At 51.8% G+C, this 18,367-nt stretch overlaps 1 protein-coding gene across 2 annotated transcripts in view; it reads left to right on the top strand.

Annotated features, from left to right (window-relative positions):
* Nucleotides 1–3,797: 3,797 nt before the first annotated feature.
* TESC (tescalcin) overlaps nucleotides 3,798–18,367 on the top strand; it is a 62,956-nt gene continuing 48,386 nt past the window's right edge. For both annotated transcript variants that reach the window (XM_027956545.3, XM_027956544.3), the window contains exon 1: nucleotides 3,798–3,987. In XM_027956545.3, the coding sequence (XP_027812346.1) occupies nucleotides 3,930–3,987 (58 nt within the window). In that variant the 5' untranslated portion in view covers nucleotides 3,798–3,929. The remainder of the gene's footprint in view (nucleotides 3,988–18,367) is intronic.

Here is an 18,367-nt window from a genome sequence, read left to right on the forward strand (position 1 = left end):
CACTGTCACCCAAGGTTAGCTTCAAAGATTAAGGTGCCTTGGGTGAGAAGGGATTGTTTAACAGATAACCAAAAGGCCAACTTTAATTCAAAATGCAAATTGGGGTTGATTCTTCTCTCATTCCATTCACACTGAAACCAAGAAGCCCAGATATATGAGACCAGTATAAGGAACTTACGGAGAAGGCAATGGCACCCCACTCCAGTACTCCTGCCTGGGAAATCCCATGGGCGGAGGAGCCTGGTAGGCTGCAGTCCATGGGGTCGCGAAGAGTCGGACACGACTGAGCGACTTCACTTTCACTTTTCACTTTCATGTATTGGAGAAGGAAATGGCAACCCACTCCAGTGTTCTTGCCTGGAGAATCCCAGGGACGGGGGAGCCTGGTAGGCTGCCGTCTATGGGGTCACACAGAGTCGGACACGACTGAAGTGACTTAGCAGCAGTAAGGAACTTAAATGAGGGTAAGAGGAAAATTGTTTCAGAGTCGACATGCTGGTGTAGCCATTTCTGGGGGTTCCTTTCCTGGATGTATTTTATGAGAGCACCACTTCCTTCCTTGTTTGAAGTGACTTAGGTGTGATGTTCTCTTAGTCAAAGGCCAAGCAAGATGGCTGTTGAAATCCCAGTAGCTTTCTTAGGGTCAGTGGTCCCCAAGTTAAGAAAAGTGTTTTTTTGTTCCCAGAACATTGCCAGGTCTTGGGAGATCCCCCAAGCTAAGTGATGAGAGACAGGAGGGCAGTACAGGTGAATTATAGGAACTGCCGTTTACACAGTTTCATATATGTGCTCTGATTCTGGTTTACCACCCATTCTGAACACCTTGGTTTTCCCATGAATAGAATGGGCTTGTATTGGATACCCACTAGTGATGGTCTGTTCCTCTTTCTTTCCTTCCAGACTCGGAGGTCAGAGACCAATGACCTCGCTCTAGTATCGGAATGCCCAGCACTCTGTAGCAAATGGGTGGATGAATGAATGACTGGACAGATGAACGTATGAATCATAACAGCCGACTGTGTAGTGGTGTACCGAGTTATCTCAGACCAGCTTGCGAGAACAAATGATTAAACATTCAAGAGTTTTGTAAGCCCATGGTTCAGTTACTGGTAGCTTGACATCGACTGTGGTGGGAGTGTTTATACATGAGGGCAATCGACAAGGTTGTAAAGTCGAGCTTCCCATCTGCTTCCGCAGAGCCTGTTCGCCTGCACCCCGCTGGATGCCACTTCCTGTGTCAGGCAGTCTTCACGTGTGTGACTCCATGCAAGCATCGTGAGATGGCACCATTGTTATCCCACTGTGCAGATGGGAAGCTGAGGCCCAGGGAGCAAGGCCACCTGCCCACGAGTGGTTCGATGGTCTGCTTCACTTAGGTGAACGGGGATGGCCTTTGCCATCCCTGGGCTCGGCTGCCCATCGTGGCCTCACAGGTACCAGTTGTTCTCACCACCGCTGTTTTTAATCAGCTCCTCTGGGAGAAGAGAGGCAGTTGCCTGGTGACCAAAGTGTTTTCCTGGCCCTCCGAAGAAGGTCACGCTGAGTGAGGGGGAGGATAAAGGTTGCCACAGGGGGCGCCCCCACTTCCAGGGCTCCAGACAACAGAGCCAGTCAGCCCAGCCAGACCCCATGCAGCACTCCAGGCCTCCTGCATGCTCTGACGCCATTAGCTGGATCGAATTAAAGGCCTGACGTCCCAGAGCAGTGGCAGCAGGCTTGTGTGCAGAGAGCCCCGCGGTGTGTGGGCATCACGGCCAGAGAACAAGGCAAAGCCGAGGCAGAGGGTGGGTAACCACAGGGCCCCCAAACTTGTCTAGCCGTATGTGCCTCTGACGTGTCCCTTTGGGAGCACAGTTGGGGACAGTCACAGGTTCCCCAAAGCTCAGCTCAGGGTGTAACAGAATCTCTCCAGGGGCCATTCCGGCTGGGCCAATCCTGATCTGCGGGGGCCTCGTCTACCCCGCCGCATTGTCACCTCCTGTGTGTCCGCCTCCCACTCCTCCAGGACTCTCTCAAGAGCAGAAGTAAGGCTCCCAGTTACTCCTGGTTGTGGCTCCAGGACCCATGCAGGCCTACACACAGCAGGCCCTGGACAAATGGGCAGTGGATAAATGAATGAACAAGCAGACCTGCACACTGCCTCCCTGGTGCCCGGAGTTCTTGGCTCCTCCAAGCCCTGCCATCAGGAGTACATTTCCCATGGTCATCATAGCCCAGCCTCCCAGCTCCTGCTGGCCGGTGAAGGTGGCATGTTTGGCAGTAGACCCAGAACAGTGGTTGGGGCCCTGAGAAGGACTCTCCAAGGAGGTGATGTTTACACTGAGATTCAGGAGCCCCTGCCATGGGAGGAGGGAAGGGAGGGGAGTTTCAGGCAGAAGGGACCAGCACAAATGCTTGTCTAGGAGCTGACAGTGGCCAGTGGGGCTTGAGATGAAGTTGACCGTGTAGACGGGTGATGGAATAAAGACCACCTCCCTTCACCCCATACACTGGGGGGGGGGGGTCTCTGGGCAGTCTCCCAAGGGCCAGAGCAAAGCCATGTGACCCTCCCTGCTCCTGGGCACTGTTCCAGGGCTTTCACCCCCACCCACCTGCACTGAACCAGCTCTGAGAGCAACCGTGCCAAGGGGAGGAGATGCATGAGAACATCATTTTCTCTCTCCCCAGCAAAAAGCCCCAGCATAAAATCACTGGATAATTCAATAGAATAAAATTCCAGGAACAGATATCTTAAGTCAGGACAACACTGTGTCCAGCAGCCTCGGGTAATTCCCAAGGTTCCCCAGGACCCCGTTCCTGTTCCAGAGGGCAGCCTGGGTTTCTAGATTCCTCCTGACCTGACGTGCAGTCCTCCCAGGCAACTTTCCATTTAGCTAGGACCAGCTGATGCCCCGCAGCCAACATTCCCCAGCTCGGTGAGATCTCAGCCCTGCGGAGCTTTTGCAAATGCATATTCCAGGTGCAGCCCCTGCTCTGTGAGTAAGGAGAGTGTGAAGGGAGCTGGATTTTCAACCAGGCGGGGGCTGATTCTCTGCTCTGGTAGGTTTCAGGAAGCTCCTTGGTGACTCTGAACAGCTCCTCTTCTCTGAAAGGGCTGTGACCCTCAGCTTGGACCTGTGGTCTGCACGTATGAGCAGTTGGTTTGAGCACCCCCTCCCCAGCCTCCTATGACATAGATGTAAGTGGGCCTGCTCAAGTCTCCCCCAGCCAGCACTATCAACAGAGCCTGGCACCCAGGACAGCCCCCAAATACATGCTAATAACACACATCACCAGGCACCGTGGAGTGCAGTGGTCTGGGCTTGAGATCGGGAATATGCTGACTTTGAATTTCTGCCCTGGCTGTGTGACCTTTCTGAGAATAAGCTAAGCAAAGCACCCCCTCCATGTGCATTCAAGCTGGATTGTTATTATTATTATCATATTATCTTTATTGCTGTTCACCGTAGAGCTAATTAACGTTGTCCTTCTTCACTGTTCCCAGGGAGTTTCCTTTCTGAGAATTGGGAGGAGGTGTAGTGGAACCCGGGTGGGGGTGGGCGTGGGCGTGGAACCTCCATTCGTTCTGATCCCTCCTATCTGTATACCCCAACTCTGCTCATACCTGCTTCCCCAGGGCCGGCACGGGTGCAGAAGGGATGAGCACGGCGGCTGCTGCAAGGACTGAGGAACCTGGGTCCCCCGTCCGGGGCGGGGCGCTGCCCACTCTCGGCCGTGCGCGAAGCCGGCGCGCGCTAGGACCGTGGCGCTCCGCCCGCCGCCGCTATAAGAGGCTGCGCTCGCGCCCCACGCGGAACCCGCGGCTCAGACCGGTTCCTGGCGTCCCGACCGGTGTTGGACCCGAGGCCGGTGCGGCCGCGGCGCAGCTAACGCCAGCCCAGGGCCTGGGACGGACGAGCGTCCCGGGACCCCACCCCGCCGCGGGCACCATGGGCGCTGCCCACTCCGCGTCCGAGGAGGTGCGGGAGCTGGAGGGCAAGACCGGCTGTGAGTATCCCGCGGGGGGCGCGCGCGAGGACAGGGGCGGGGACCGCCGGCCGGCTGACCCTGGGGTTTCCAGCCCACAGCCGGCCGCTCGGCTCTGGGCCCCCGCACTGTGTGACCTTGGGCTAGTAGCTGGCTCTCTGGGCGCCTCAGTCTCCCCTTCCTTCAAATGGGTTCCCCACCGGCCGCTTTGCAGGCTGCGACGATGCTGAGTAAGTGCCGGGGCCGCTGTGCCCCGGCGCCCTCGGAGTTGGACAGTAAGCCCCGCCTGGGACTGCAGACGCGGGAGGGAGCAGGGTCCTGGCTCTCCCCGCCCGGGGCAGAGCAGGCGCCCGGGAGAGCGAGCGCCCGGGCGCGCTCAGCTGTTGTGCGCGCACCGCACCTGGAAGTCGTTGGCTTCGCGATGCGCCGGGGAGGAAAGTTTTGAAATCGGCGGCAGCTGGGTACGAGCCGGGCTGCGTGACCTTTGGCGGCTGCGCAGGTCTCTGCGCCTCCCGTCTGTGAAATGGGTTCAGGCGGGTCCCGCTCCATGGGTAACTGGGAGGATTAAGCGAGGCAGCGCCCGAGGAGCACTTTGCGGGAGCCCGGCGACCTTCCTCTAGCTGGCCCGGACTCCCGGCCCCGCAGAGGCTGCGCGCCCAGCGTCCGCCCGTGCAGGGCGCACCAGGAGGCCGGGCTGCGGGCCGAGTTGACCGCAGGGAAGTGATGGCGGAAGCGCCTGACCGCCCTGGTCCTGCAGGGCTGGGAACTTGACCGTAGGCCATGACCTCTGGGCCGCTGGTTCTGTTACGAGGCTGTGAAGCGGAGTGTGGACTGAGGACCACGAAAGGCTAGGTGAGTGGGCAGACTGGCTTTGACAGTGGGCAGATGGTGTTTGATCCCTGCCAGCTCCACTTCCTGGCTGTGTGACCTTGGGCTAGTCACTTTACCCCTCTGAGTCTCTATTTCTTTCTAGAATGGGATTTCTGCTAGTATCTGGCAGACTAGATAGTCATGAAAACGGGAGCCACAGATGTTATTTCCAGGCAGCAGGCTCCTGGTGCCTGCCTGGAGTTTAATGCAGACAAAGTCCATGGTTGATCAGCTGGAGGGAGCCATCCGGCCATTTGTGCCTGGACTGAAAAATGACCCCTCCTGACCCCCAATCTAAATACCTCTTTCCAGAAGAATTGGGTGAAAATTACAGAAAGTCCTTAATTAGTTGTGTGTGTGTATACAGGTACATACGTACACAGACATGTATACAGACACCTTCCTGTGTACAAATATAGAGCTGTCTTCTATGGGAGGGAAAAAAAAAAGGTGTGGTCCATATACATAATATGGAACCCCTTTCTTTCTTTCTTTCTTTTTTTTTTAAAGAGAAGTAAGAGTATATTTTGGTAACTGTTTCATTTGCATCAAGGAAGAGTAATGAATACTTACCAGGGTATTTGGTAGAAGGGATGGAGGAGTGAGCCTTTCACTATTAACTTTTTTACATTTTCATTTTGAATCATGTGTGACTATTTCTTCAGAAAGTTTTACAAAGTCTAGTTCATCCCCAAGGCTCACGTGAGAGAGGAGGTAGGACCGTGACCTGACTTTCTTGGGCTTCCCCTGTTTCTATTGTATTTCTTGAGTGCCCGCTGGCTGCCTGGAGTCTGGATGGATAGAAGTAGGATTCTCTGAGGCTGGGATCTCTGCAGGAAGTGTGGGCTCTACTGGCTATAGTCTCTCAGGCAGCCCCCACGCCAGGCAGTCTGGGGGAATTCCATCTGCTTGTGCAGTTTGACAGGTGATGGGGCCTCAGAGCATGCTGGGAATCTTGTCAGTTTCTTGGGTCCAGCCTCCTACAGGGATGACAGACGCTGAGTGTTCCATGCTCTGTTGCTTTCCCAGATATGGCTTCCCTTCTTGCTGCTCAGAACTCAGATTTCACACCCCAGAGAGAGAGGGGAGACAGAGGAGAGCCAGGAAGGGGTGTTCTGAGATCAGACTAGAGGGATGGATGAACACCTGCCTTCTGTTATCTGAACTTTAAGTAGGTGGAAAACTCCCCTATTTCTGTGAAAAGGGTTGGCACGGTCTGAGCTCTTTTACCCATTCAGACCCGAGAGACTGATATTGCAGAGGGGAGACGCACAGTATGAATAAATCAATCCGTAGTTCTGGGAAGAAGGTACAACCCAATGGCATGAGAGCTGGGATGGGGCAAGGAAACATTTCTTTAGGGTCAACCTGGAGGGCTTCTCAGAGGAGGTGATAATGGAGCAGACCCAAATAAGAAGGAGCAAGCTGTGTGAAGACCAGTGGGAAATGCACTGGCGGCAGAGGGCGCGGCAAATGCAAAGGTCCTTTGGCAGGAACAGAGTGAAGACAATGAGTGAGGTTTGTTTGAGGTGAGGACATGGACATAGGGCTCAAGTTGGGACGGGAGCCTGATTTAAGGGGTCTTGCTAGGTATGTGGACTTGGGCAAGTCATTCATGCCCTGAGTGCCTCAGTTTCATGCACTGTGAAGTCAGAATAGAGGTCATACCTTCTTCTGAGTTGTTAGGAAGGATTAAATGAGTGAATATATGCAAAATATTTAGAACAAGCAGCTTGCCAGGTGGCGCAGTGGTAAAGAATCCACCTGCCAGTGCAGGAGACTCGGGAGACTTGGGTTCAGTCCTTGGGTTTGGGAAGATTCCCTGGAAGAGGGCATGACAACCTACTTCAGTATTCTTGCCTGGGAAATTCCATGGACAAAGGAGCCTAGCAGGCTATAGTCCATGCGGCCGCAGAGAGACACTACTGAGCGAGTATGCACACATGTAGAACAAGTATTTAATATTCTCAGTCTTGCTTTAAACACATTGATAGATCCTGGTCGCTCTGAGCCACAAGTAAGAGTTAAGCCTTGGTCCCACTTCTTCAGAGCTGTGTGACCTGAAGCAAGTTGTTTACCTCTCTGAGTGTTAATGCACCCACCTGGATCCTGGGGTGGAGGTATAGATTGAACCACATGATGTATGTGTGTGTGTGGCAATGCCTGACTTGGTGTAGGGACATCAGCTCCCAGGATCCCGCGGGCTGGGTGGAGTGTTCCCGTCAGAACCCTTGGGAAGCATCCCTGAGAAGGGAACAGAGCCTCAGACCAGGGCAGCCAAAGGACAGGCAGTGCCCACGGGGTTGCTAGGTTACCCCTGCCTCTCTGAGCACCAAGATGGTCCCTGATTGGAAGAATCAGCCTGATCCCTTTGCATGCACCCTCAAGGAATCCTCATAGTAATCCTCCAGGGAAGGTGGTACTGTGGCCAGTTCAGATGAGGAAACCGAGGCTCAGAGGGCTCAAGCGACTTGCCTGCCATCCCACAGTGCATAAGCAGAGGAGTAGGGATCCCAGCATCCCCGGGGTTCACTGTCCTGCCACTACTGTGCTTTCACTGTTTCATCGCCTTGCAGATTTCTAGGAACCCAAAAGGGGTAGGAACAGGCTGCCATACGTTTTTCTCACCTCCAGGCCTTTGCACAATCTGTTCCCCGTGCCCCGGAGCACTCTTTCCATTTCAGGTAATTCAGTATTTGCATGTGGCAGTAACCATCACCCAGGAGACGGAGCACGGCTCCTCTTCTCCTCATTATGAAACTCTTGCTCTTAGTTCAGAGCTCAGCTTAGCTATTGTTTCCTCCCAGAGAGCCTTCCCTGGCTACCCTCCTTCCAACCTTGGTGTGTTAAATGCCAGTCCCCAGCGCTCCAGCAGCTCTTGCGTTGCCTCCCATAATAGCATCACAGCCTGTTGTAATTGTCAGCTTTGTCACCTGCCACCCCCTCGAAACTTGGAGCTCCTCGAGAGTGAGGAGGATGGTCTTGTTCACCTTTGTACTCACTGGGAACACAAGAGGTTCACGCTGAGGAGGTGAAGGCCCTGGGGACTTTATAACCCAAGCAGTATAGCCCAGGAGCGTGTGTCCGGTATAAAATCTAGCACCACCCCAGCAGCCAGCCCGGGCCATGCCAGCCCCCAAAATAGGCCTGAGTGCAAGCTTGCCCACAGAGGGCATCCTCAGGTCTGCACACCCACCTCTCCTTTCCTCTAAGAGCCTCATCGATTGATTTAAAACACAAGCAAGTATTCCCAAACATCTTTGCTGCGCCAGCAAAGCCAACTATCTAGATGGTTAACATTCCTATTAAAAACCCCAGCAAAGGCGTCCTTGTTGTGTGTCTGAGTGGTGAGCTTGCCTTTCTCCATGGCAGGTGTGGAGTCAAGCCCAGCGTGTGTGTCCTAGGGTGTGACATGGACCCTGGACGGGAGGAAAAGCTCCTTAGGAGACACGTGTCCCCCGTCACCACCTGGAGCTGGCGTGGAGGTGGCCCCGCTTCCCATCCCCACGCCCGGTGTCTGCCCCTGGAATTGGAAAGGAAACAATAAGAGTAGGATTCTGGGAAAGGTGGAAGGGTCTGTTTTTTTTTCCTTCAGGCTCCAAAACAGTTCCACAGGCACGTCTATATAGATGCCAAGAAGCTGCCAGAAGGAAGAAGAAAAAACAATCTCACAGATCGGGAGTTCAGACCTCATGATGGCTGGAGCTAGTGTGTTTCGGGCACCCGTCATCTGCCAGACGCCGGGCTGAGCCGGGACGTTCCCCCGTGGCGGCTCATGGAATCCTCCCAGGGACGCTGTGGCCTCCTTGTTCCGTAGATGGGCAAGTCAAGGCCGAGGAGAGGACGTGACAGACCAGGGCCACAGGCCACTGAGAAGCAGAGGCGGGATGCAGTTTCTGGTCTGACCCCCAGACGTCATCCTTTGGGGAGGGAGCCAGAGATGAGGGAGTCCTGTGCGGCCTGGGCCTGCTTCTAAGGGTGACACAGTACATTTTCCACCAAAATCTCCCTGCTGGGCGATACTCCTGGATTATAAAACCTTCAGGAAGCCCCAGACTGTGGCCTCGGCCCCTTCACCAACTTCTCCCAAGCAGCAGATGCCTCCTCTGCCCTCCTGAAGGGGCCTTGAGGGGTAGGGGCGGGCCAGCAGGTACCACTGTGTCCTTCCTGTTGTCAGGCTTGTGAAGCTAAATGGCCAAACAGGACCCACCCAGCTCCCTTTCCATTTTCTCCGGGGTAGATTATAGTTTGTTTTCATTAAAAATAATTGATTTCATTTATTTTTGGCTGGGCCGGGTCCTCATTGCTGTGTGGGCGTTTCTTTAGTTGTAATGTGTAGGCTTCTCATTGTGGCGGCTTCTCTTGTTGCAGAGCATGGGCCCTAGGCAACTCGGGCTTCAGCGTTTCGGCTGCCAGGCTCTGGAGCACAGGTTCAATAGTCATGGCACACAGGCTTATTTGCTTTGCAGCATGTGGGATCTTCCTGGACCAAGGATCGAACCTGTGTCTGCTGCATTGGCAGGCGGATTCTTTAGCACTGAGCCACCAGGGAGGTCCTAGCCTACGGTTTTAACTTGGGATCCTTGAGGAGTCTCTGAACCCCCATAAAAATGGGGTGCAGAATTGTGTCCTGGGGGCCCTGGGAGACATGGACCCTCAGCTTTCATGAGATTCTTAAAACAGTGACAGTGCAGTCCACTGTATGTAAATAAGACCCCAAAAGGGAAGTGAAGATAAATTGAGCACTAAATAATTCTGTTTAGAAAAATGAAAAAGGGTGGCTCCCTGCTGAGGGAGGAACAGACATGTATGGGAGGACTGGTCACCGACGTCTGAGCTCTCAGGGCCCCTGGGTGCAGTGGTCTCGACCACAGAAGGGAGGGCTGAGTGGCCCCAGCCTTCAGTAACCTCCTCTCCCTTGGTCAGGCAGGGGTGTCCAGACCTCTGCCCACCCCTGGGTGCTCACAGTGTGGAAACATGCAGGAAAGGGCTGGGTACAAGGGAGCTGATTCCTGGGCACCCACAAGCACCCCTGCTCTGGCCCACTCTGTGCAGCTGGCCCACTTGTCCTGTGTCCGTGGCAGCTGCAGAGCAGGACCAGGTGATTGTGGGGTCTGCCCTGTGCAGCAGTGCTGAGACACCCTCTCCACGCCACCAGTTCCACACCTTTGAAGATGTGACAGTTGACCAGATGGTCTTGGACTGTGGCCGAGCTCACAGCTGCTCCTTCTGGGGTCCTTTCCATCTATCATCTGCCCATCCTAAGAGCCCAGTGGGACTTTAGTTACCCATTTACAGATGAGGACACTGAGGCTCAGACATGCAGCTGATGGCTCAAGGTTACTTGGATGCATATGTGTAACTGAATTGCTGTGCTGTACACCTGAAACTAACATGATCTTGGTACTATGAATCAATTATACTTCTATAAAAAAGGAAAACACAGCCTACAAAAGATGACTTAGATGTTGTGTGTAGAACCCAAATCCAAAACCAGGCCTTTTTTCCCGGGGGTAAGGAGAAACTCCCTGTCCCACATGCCATAATATAGACGAGAGTGTGAGGGTCCCTGAGTCTGTCTTATCTGGGAGACGTGACACTGCTGACCCATGACCTTGTTTCGTTTTGTTTTTAGATATTGCTTATTTGGCTGTTCCAGGTCTTAGCTGTGGCATGCAGACTCTTAGCTGAGGCACGCGTGATCTAGTTGCCTGACCAGGGATTGAACTCAGGGACCCCTGTACTTGAAGTGCAGAGTCTTATCCACTGGACTTCCAGGGAACTGTTACCTCACCACAACCCTGTCAATAGTGTTCTACACAGTTGTTTATTAAGTTGGCAAGGGGACAATGGGACCTCGAGATGTGTAGGATTAGCTCTGGGTGATTTGGAAAGTTCTAGAACTGTGGGCTACCCATCCTCCAGGGAGGGCAAGCTTGGTGGTGGGCAGTGTGAGGGGTGTGGAAAGGACTAGGGAAGAGGAGGCCCTCTCCAACTCCTGTGGAGTTAGACCTCACAGGTCTGACTGTGAGGCTCACGCCCGTTTCAGAAGAAATAGTTGTGTTTTCTCTGCATGAGAGCAGCTGGTGAGCACTTCCCAGCTCCACGGACTAGTAGTAATTACATCCCTTATGCATCTTTCCTTCTCGCTTCCCCCACCCCCACGCTGGCAGGATAATTTTTTTGTGAGTTAATGGTCCCCAGAAGGCAGCATGGAACTTAATCACTGATCAGATGTGCCATACGGCCCAGTCCTACAGACGAAATGTCTCATGTGTTGTTGATAATATGCTGCTGCTTTTGCAAAGCACTTCAGTATCTATTATCTCAAGCCCAGGGAACACAGTGTTTTCGGCTCCGGGGTACCCACTGCTTTGGGGAGATAAGGTAGGGCCTCCTTTTCCCAGGCTGGAGAGGCCAGGCAAGGTGACAGGAACGTGGCACCCGGGGCCTGCCAGCCATCGTGTCGCCGGTGCCAGCTTTATTATTAATTCATAAAACCAGAAGGTCAAGTGGGTGATTTCCACTGGTGGTGGCGGCCACCTTAAGGGCCAGGACAAAAAGGCCCTTTGTTGTCCCAGCCCTGTGATCTTTGTGGACCAGTAGGCTGTCAGAAGTGGGCCTGCAGTTCTCTGCACAGCTCCCTGGGAGGTGAGAGAGCGCAGTTTCAGGGCTCAGGTACCTCTGGGAGGGAGGGCAGGTGGCCAGGCAGGAGACATCAGCAGGGTTGGTGTGACTAAGTCATATAGCAGTGGAAAGAGAAGGGTAGGGGGATCCCTTCCACCTCCCGAGTACCAATACCAGGGCCCCAGTGATCCAAGCTCCGCGGGTGAGCACCCAGCACTTCACAGACCTCGCCCACCTGGTAGCTCTCAGGGTTTCCCTTATCTTGTCCTCTCCCGCACCTCTGAGACCTCAGCCAGAGTCCCATGTGGGCATAGACTAGCCTCCCACCACATTCGCCTTTACCAGCAGCAGATAGGTGTGGGTTTGAATCACAGCACTACTTCTTAACTGTCTAAGCAAGAAAATTTGCCTCCCTGAGTCTCAGTCTCCTCATCTGTAAAATGGAAATGTGTCCTAAGCCTGCTGTGAGGATTAAGTGAGAATTTGAGTAAAGCTCTTCACACACCATCTGTGTTCAGTAGCTGTTGGCAGCTGTGAATCATTTTCATTTTTGTAAACCTTTCAGAAGCTGGCCACGTATATGCCTTTTAAGGGTATTCTGTAACTCCTTCAGCAGTTCATATCATCTTTGACATGTCTGCCATCTTTGACATGCCTTAAGTTAGTCATTATCTTGCCCTTGTGCTGATGATCAGGGACCTTCAGTTCAGTCTCTCAGTCGTGTCCAGCTCTTTGCAACCCCTTGAGCCACAGCACGCCAGGCCACCCTGTCCATCACCAGCTCCCAGAGTTCACCCAAACCCATGCCCATTGAGTCGGTGATGCCATTCAACCATCTCATCCTCTGTCATCCCCTTCTCCTCCTGCCCTCAGTCTTTCCCAGCATCAGGGTCTTTTCAAATGAGTCAGCTCTTCGCATCAGGTGGCCAAAGTACTGGAGTTTCAGCTTCAACATCAGTCCTTCCAATGAACACCCAGGACTGATCTCCTTTAGGATGGACTGGTTGGATCTCCTCACAGTCCAAGGGACTCTCGAGAGTCTTCTCCAACACCACAATTCAAAAACATCAATTCTTCTGTGCTCAGCTTTCTTTATAGTCCAACTCTCACATCTGTATGTGACTACTGGAAAAACCATAGCTTTGACTAGACAGACCTTTGTTGACAAAGTAATGTCTCTGCTTTTCAATATGCTGTCTAGGTTGGTCATAACTTTCCCTTCCAAGGAGTAAGCGTCTCTTAATTTCAGGGACCTTAGCATACTTGAATTTGTATCACTCCGTAGTTTTTTTGTCTTTATTTTTAAAACCTATATTTTTATTGTTTCATGCAGTCTCTATTAATTCTTGCAACCATTCTTCCGTACAGATTTAGTTTTCTTCCTCTGTAACACACCTTTCCATAGCGTTTGCAGTCAGTCTCTGAGTTGTCAGCTTTGTCTGAAAATGTCTTTTTTTTGCTAGCCCATAGGGCTTCCCTAGTGACTCAGACAGTAAAGAATTTGCCTGCAATGCAGGAGACACAGGTTCAATCCCTGATCTCAGGAAGATCCCCTGGAGAAGAGAATGGCAACCCTCTCCAGTATTCTCACCTGGAGAATCCCATGCACAGAGGAGCCAGGCAGACTACAGTCCATGGGGTTGCAAAGAGTCAGACACAACTGAGAGACTAACATTTCGTTTCATAGGAATGGTCTTTTGGCTAGGTATAAAATTTGAGATTGCTACATGTTTTCTCTCAGGACTGAAGTTTTTGGTCGTTTTCTGTTGTTGAAAAGTCAGCTCTTTTGTCTGACGGATATTCCTTTGTGGAAATCTGTTTTTCCCCCTGTGTTTTAAAAATATCTGTTGTGGGTGGTTTTTTTCTTTGTTGTTGTTGTTTTTTAATATGCTTTTGTCTAGGTGTGGATTTAATTTATTCTGCTGGGGAATGGTTGATGCTATATTATTTTAAAAGCAACTCATGTCTTCTATCATGAAAATACTCTCTCTCCCCTTTCTCCTTATCTTCTTCCTCAATAATTCCTTTAGAGAGGTGATGAACCCTGTCATTCTGTCCTGAACACCTCTTTACCTTTCTTTCATATTTCATAGCTTTTTGTTTCTCTGTGCTGTATTTTAAGTTGTTTACTTAAGTCTGTCTTCTAATTCACTCTTTATCTATTAAACAACTTTGCTGCCTTAGCTTTTTTTGTAAGTTCTGTATGGTTTTCAGAGTCACTACTTTTGTCATAGGGCACTGTTCTTACATTATTTGAAATAATTTATAGTTTCTGCTGTCTCATCTTCTTGGAGTTCCATTCCATTTATTATTTGTGTCTGCTGATTCTCCTAAATGCTGATGGTTTGCTTGTATAGTTTGGTTTTTGAGTCTGAGCTCATCTTTGGGCTGTTTGCCCCTGGTTTTCATATCTTTCTGTGTCCCTTTATCTCCACATTCATGCCAAGGCCAAAGAGATGAGCTTAGCTGAAGTGCCCCCGGGATGAGAGTACCCTGTGCTCAGGGCTATAGCAGTGGCTCGCACAGTGCTTTGCACTTGTTGTTCTGGAAACACTATTTACATTAATTCCTCAATTTGGTTTTCCTTCACTACAGAGGTTTGGATTTTTCTCTCATGCATATCACGGGCCCAGAGTTTTGATTCGTCACAGAGTCCTCCTCCTTGCTCTGCACCATCCCACCTCTTCTGCAGAGTCAGCTTCCCTGTTGATTCTCTGGGCCAGTGGGAACATTCTTCTGTCCCTCCTTACATGGAGAGGCAGCCCTTTGTGCTCTAGCCTTTGTTAGGAGTCTCGCTTCTAACTCATACAGACCCAAGGCCACTGCTGTTACTCAGCGGGCTAGACGCCTCACACTTAGCTGTTAGAGCCCGAAATTGTTCTGGTACCCCTGGGCCACCTCTCTTAATGCGACTGAGTTCCCTCCTTGCTTCTAGTACCTGAAGATTTCCCAGCTTAGTGATACCTTAAATTTTTTTCTAATTTAATCCAGTGCTTCATGGGTTTGTAATGGACTAGAGAGTCTGTGTTAGCTCTTTGTAGAAAGAACTAGAGTTCTTTTTTTTTTCTTTATATATATATATATGTTTTATTTTTTGGCTGTGGCATATGGGATCTTAGCTCCCCAACCAGGATCAAACCTGTGCCCCCTGCATTGGAAGTATGGAGTCTCAACCATTGGACCAGTTCTAATGGAACTGGAATTCTTTACTAAATGTCCTACCATAATAAACCCTTGTACTTTTGGTAAATCTAGAACTGAAAATAGATCTGGAAAGATCTGAAAACCAGTTCCCTATAGGCTCTGAAAGGTGCCCAAATCTCCCCTGATTGACTGTTGTTTTTCTTCCTTAGCTTGAGCCTTTTTTAAAAAGTATAATTTTTATTTATCCATTTTTGGCTGTGCTGGATCTTTGCTGCTGTGCGGGCCTCTCTCCGGTTGCAGCAAGTGGGGCCTGCTCTCTAGCTGTGGCTCCCAGTCTTCTCCTTGCGGTGGCTTCTCGTTGCAGAGCACAGCCTCTGGCCTCTCGAGCTTCAGCAGTCATGGCTCCCAGCTCGAGGGCACAGGCCAAGTAATTGTAGCGCATGGGCTTAGTTGCTCCACAGCACGTGGGATCTTCCTGGATCAGGGATTGAACCGTCTCTCCTGCTTTGGTGGGAGGATTCTTTACCACTGAGCCACCAGGGAAGCCCTAGTCCTTTTATTAAAATGGAGACATCTTTCTCTCTTTAGCGAGGTAAGTGATAATGTGCTTGTTGTCCTAGTCATTTCTTCATTTTGGCAGACAGCACCGCAGATGGTCATGAGAGCAGATTCTGGAGTCACAGACCCCGGTTCAAATCCCAGTTCTGCCACTCATATCAGTGTGACTTTCAGCGAGTGACTTAACCTCTCAGTTTCCTTACCTGTAAAATGAGTGTGATAATCATGAGAGACAGACACTGTGTTGAGGATTAAATAAGATAATGTGTGTCAAACATTTGGCTTAGGTCTTGCCTCTGCATAAATGCTGACACAGCAGTTAATGATTGCTGCTGTAAGGCAAACGGGAAAGGCCAGACCCTAGCCGTGGGAAGATGAGCGTGGATGAGCAGGCCATGGTCTATGTGATTTTGAGAACTGTCTCGTCTCTCCTGGGAGGAGAGTGTTTTCTAAACTCATGTCACTTTACTCTCTCCCAGCATCCCCTCCAGTTCTGATATTTGGAGGATTCTTTCTGTGCAGGAAAAAAACAAAACAAACAAACACAACCCCAAATATCTAACAAGACCTTCAGTACCTGAAATAAATGCCATCTTGCAGGCTGGTGCAGGGCTGGGGCAACCTTTTCCTGGGAACTCCTCAGCTCTTGCGTTTACAAAGTGGGTTGGAGTTTGTGTAGAAAGGATTTAAAGGTGCTGGAGGAAGGCCAGCCATCAGTCTTTTGGCTGCTTCAGCTGTGGAGAATAGAATGGAGTCTGAAAACTTCCTCCTCCAAGCCACGTGCTCCCAGGTGCATTTTTTTTTTAAATTCCCAGCAGCGAGGCGTGGTTTGTAACACGCCCAGCACGTGGCTTCCAAGTAGCCGGCAGGTGGAGGACAGAAGCAGGGCATCTCACACCACTGAAGCATCTTGTGTGCGCCAGGCATGTGAGAGTGGGTCCCTTCCAGGCTGTGAAGGCCAGCCCCTCACTCTCCCTCCCCAGGCCCTGGCTTAGTCATTGCTTTGGCTGTAGCCCCAGGCGGCTTCTTCCCTGGGAGCCTGGAGGCAGCTAAAGAGCTGAGTAGGTACCACGAGATGAGTGCTTTGGGGGCATAATAATAACAGTTGAGGCGACTCCAGGGTCTCATGCCCCTCCTACCAGATGCAGTGCTGAGTGTGTAATATAATTTCCTTTACAATTGGGGCAAAATTCATGTAACATGAAGTTTATTATCTTAACCACTTAATTTTATTTATATTATTTCTTTTTGGCTGTGCCCTGTGGCATGTGGGATCTTAGCTCTCCTATCAGGGATCAAACCTATACCCTTGCAGTGGGAACGTGGAGTCCTAACCTCCGGAGCACCAGAGAATTCTCTTAAACTATTTAAAAAATTTTTAATTTTGTGTGTGTTTATTTTGGCTGCACCGTGCAGCTTGCAGGCTCTTAGATGCCCAACCAGGGATTGAACCCGGGCCCCCAGCAGTAGAAGCACAAAGTCCCAGCCACTGGACTGCCGGGGAATCCCCCATCTTAACCATTTGAAAGCATACAATCCAGTGGCATTAAGCCCTTTCACAGTGGTGTGCCGCCGCCACCTCTGTATTTCCCAACCATCTTCGTCACCCCCAAAAGAAACTTCCTGCCCATCAGCAGACACTCTAATCTCCCAACTAACTGGCAGCCCCTGGCAACCACTAACCTACTTTCCGTCTCTATGCATCTGCTTGCTTTGGGTGATTCATATGAAAGGGAGCATGCAGTAGTGGCCTTGCGTGTCTGGCTTCTCTCACTTAACGTCACATTTCCAGGGTTCATCCAAGCTGTAGCAAGTATCAGTACTTCGCTGGTCTTCTGGTGGAGTGATATGCCATCAGGTGGAGATGCCTTATTCTGCTCATCCATCTACGGGTGGATGGATGTTGGGGTTCCCACATTTTGACGATTATGCATATTGTGTATGGGGTTTGATTGTTTTTCATGGTATGAACAGCCTCCTGTGGGCGGTGCTATTATTATCTTCATACGGAGGAGGAAGTTACACTCTCGGGAGGCGGTTTCTTAGGACGTGAAGCTGGGGTGGAACCGGCAGCTCTTGGAAGCAATGGGTTTAGCTCCCCTTTATGTCTGGTCGGTCACACCTCTGTGTTTTAGGACTTTGGCTGATGCCAGGGGTTGAGTCCTGGTCAGTCTGTCAGGATTCAGCAGGCCCTGAGAGGCACCAAGACCTTCCCAGTGATGCCACTTGGCATCCTGGGATCTGCATCCAGGCTGGCACTGCTGGGGGGACCTGAAGGAGGCAGGGTGGCTCGAGGGCACCCCCCAAAACCAGCATGCTCTCAGTCACCCTGCTTCTCCCAGCTGTGTCTTGAGCTCCCTTCCCTGCCAGGAGTGCTGCACCTGCGGGCCTCTCAGCAGGTACCTGGCTCCATCACCTGCATCACCGTCCGTTCAGTTGCCAGGTGCCTGGGCTCTTGTTCTGTGGCTTAGCATCCTCTGGAAACTCAGGGTAAAGTCTGAATGCCGTAGTCTGCTGTAGGTGCCCGCCCCCTGCACCCAGCACCTCTGTTCTTAGTCTGCCTTCCGCCCATGCTCAACGGCTTGGGGCTCCTTGAGTTCCTCCCATTCTGCCTTCACCAGCCCCGCCTCCCGCACTGGGCCCTCAGCCTCTGGGGTCCCAATGGCATCACCTCCCAGCCCATCCCCGTGGACCAGCAGCCCCACTCCTGCCTTGATGCTCCTTGGCCAGCAGACACCCCTCTTAGGGTCCTGGATCACAGCGAGGTGAGGGCTCTGCCTTTTGTGTCTTCGTCCTTGGCATCCAGCAGGTGTCCAGCAAATCAGAGGCACTCAGTACATGTCTCTCAAACAGTGGTGGGGGCACCCATCAGGGGATGAAGCAGACACAGCTGTGCCCCAGGGGACCACCTGTCAGGCCCCCACTCCCCTGAGACCAGCACAGATTCTGGAAGGAAGGAGAAAGTGGTATTTTGTACACCTGCCACCAGGCTTGAACAGTCCTGACCGCCCCATAGTGGACGTGGGTGAATGCGGGCCTCCCATTTCCTCCCAAGTCATGTAGGGGAGGCTGGACCCTGCAGGGGATTTGGGGCTGGCTTCTCCGCTCCTAGTCCCCACCTGCCCTCCTTCCTGAGTGTTGTCTCTAGCCTGATCTGTGTGATTCTCCTTCCCCCAGTGAGCACAACCCCTCCTAGCATAGC

Source organism: Ovis aries, chromosome 17 (assembly GCF_016772045.2).
Source record: "Ovis aries strain OAR_USU_Benz2616 breed Rambouillet chromosome 17, ARS-UI_Ramb_v3.0, whole genome shotgun sequence".
Lineage (NCBI taxonomy): Eukaryota > Metazoa > Chordata > Mammalia > Artiodactyla > Bovidae > Ovis > Ovis aries.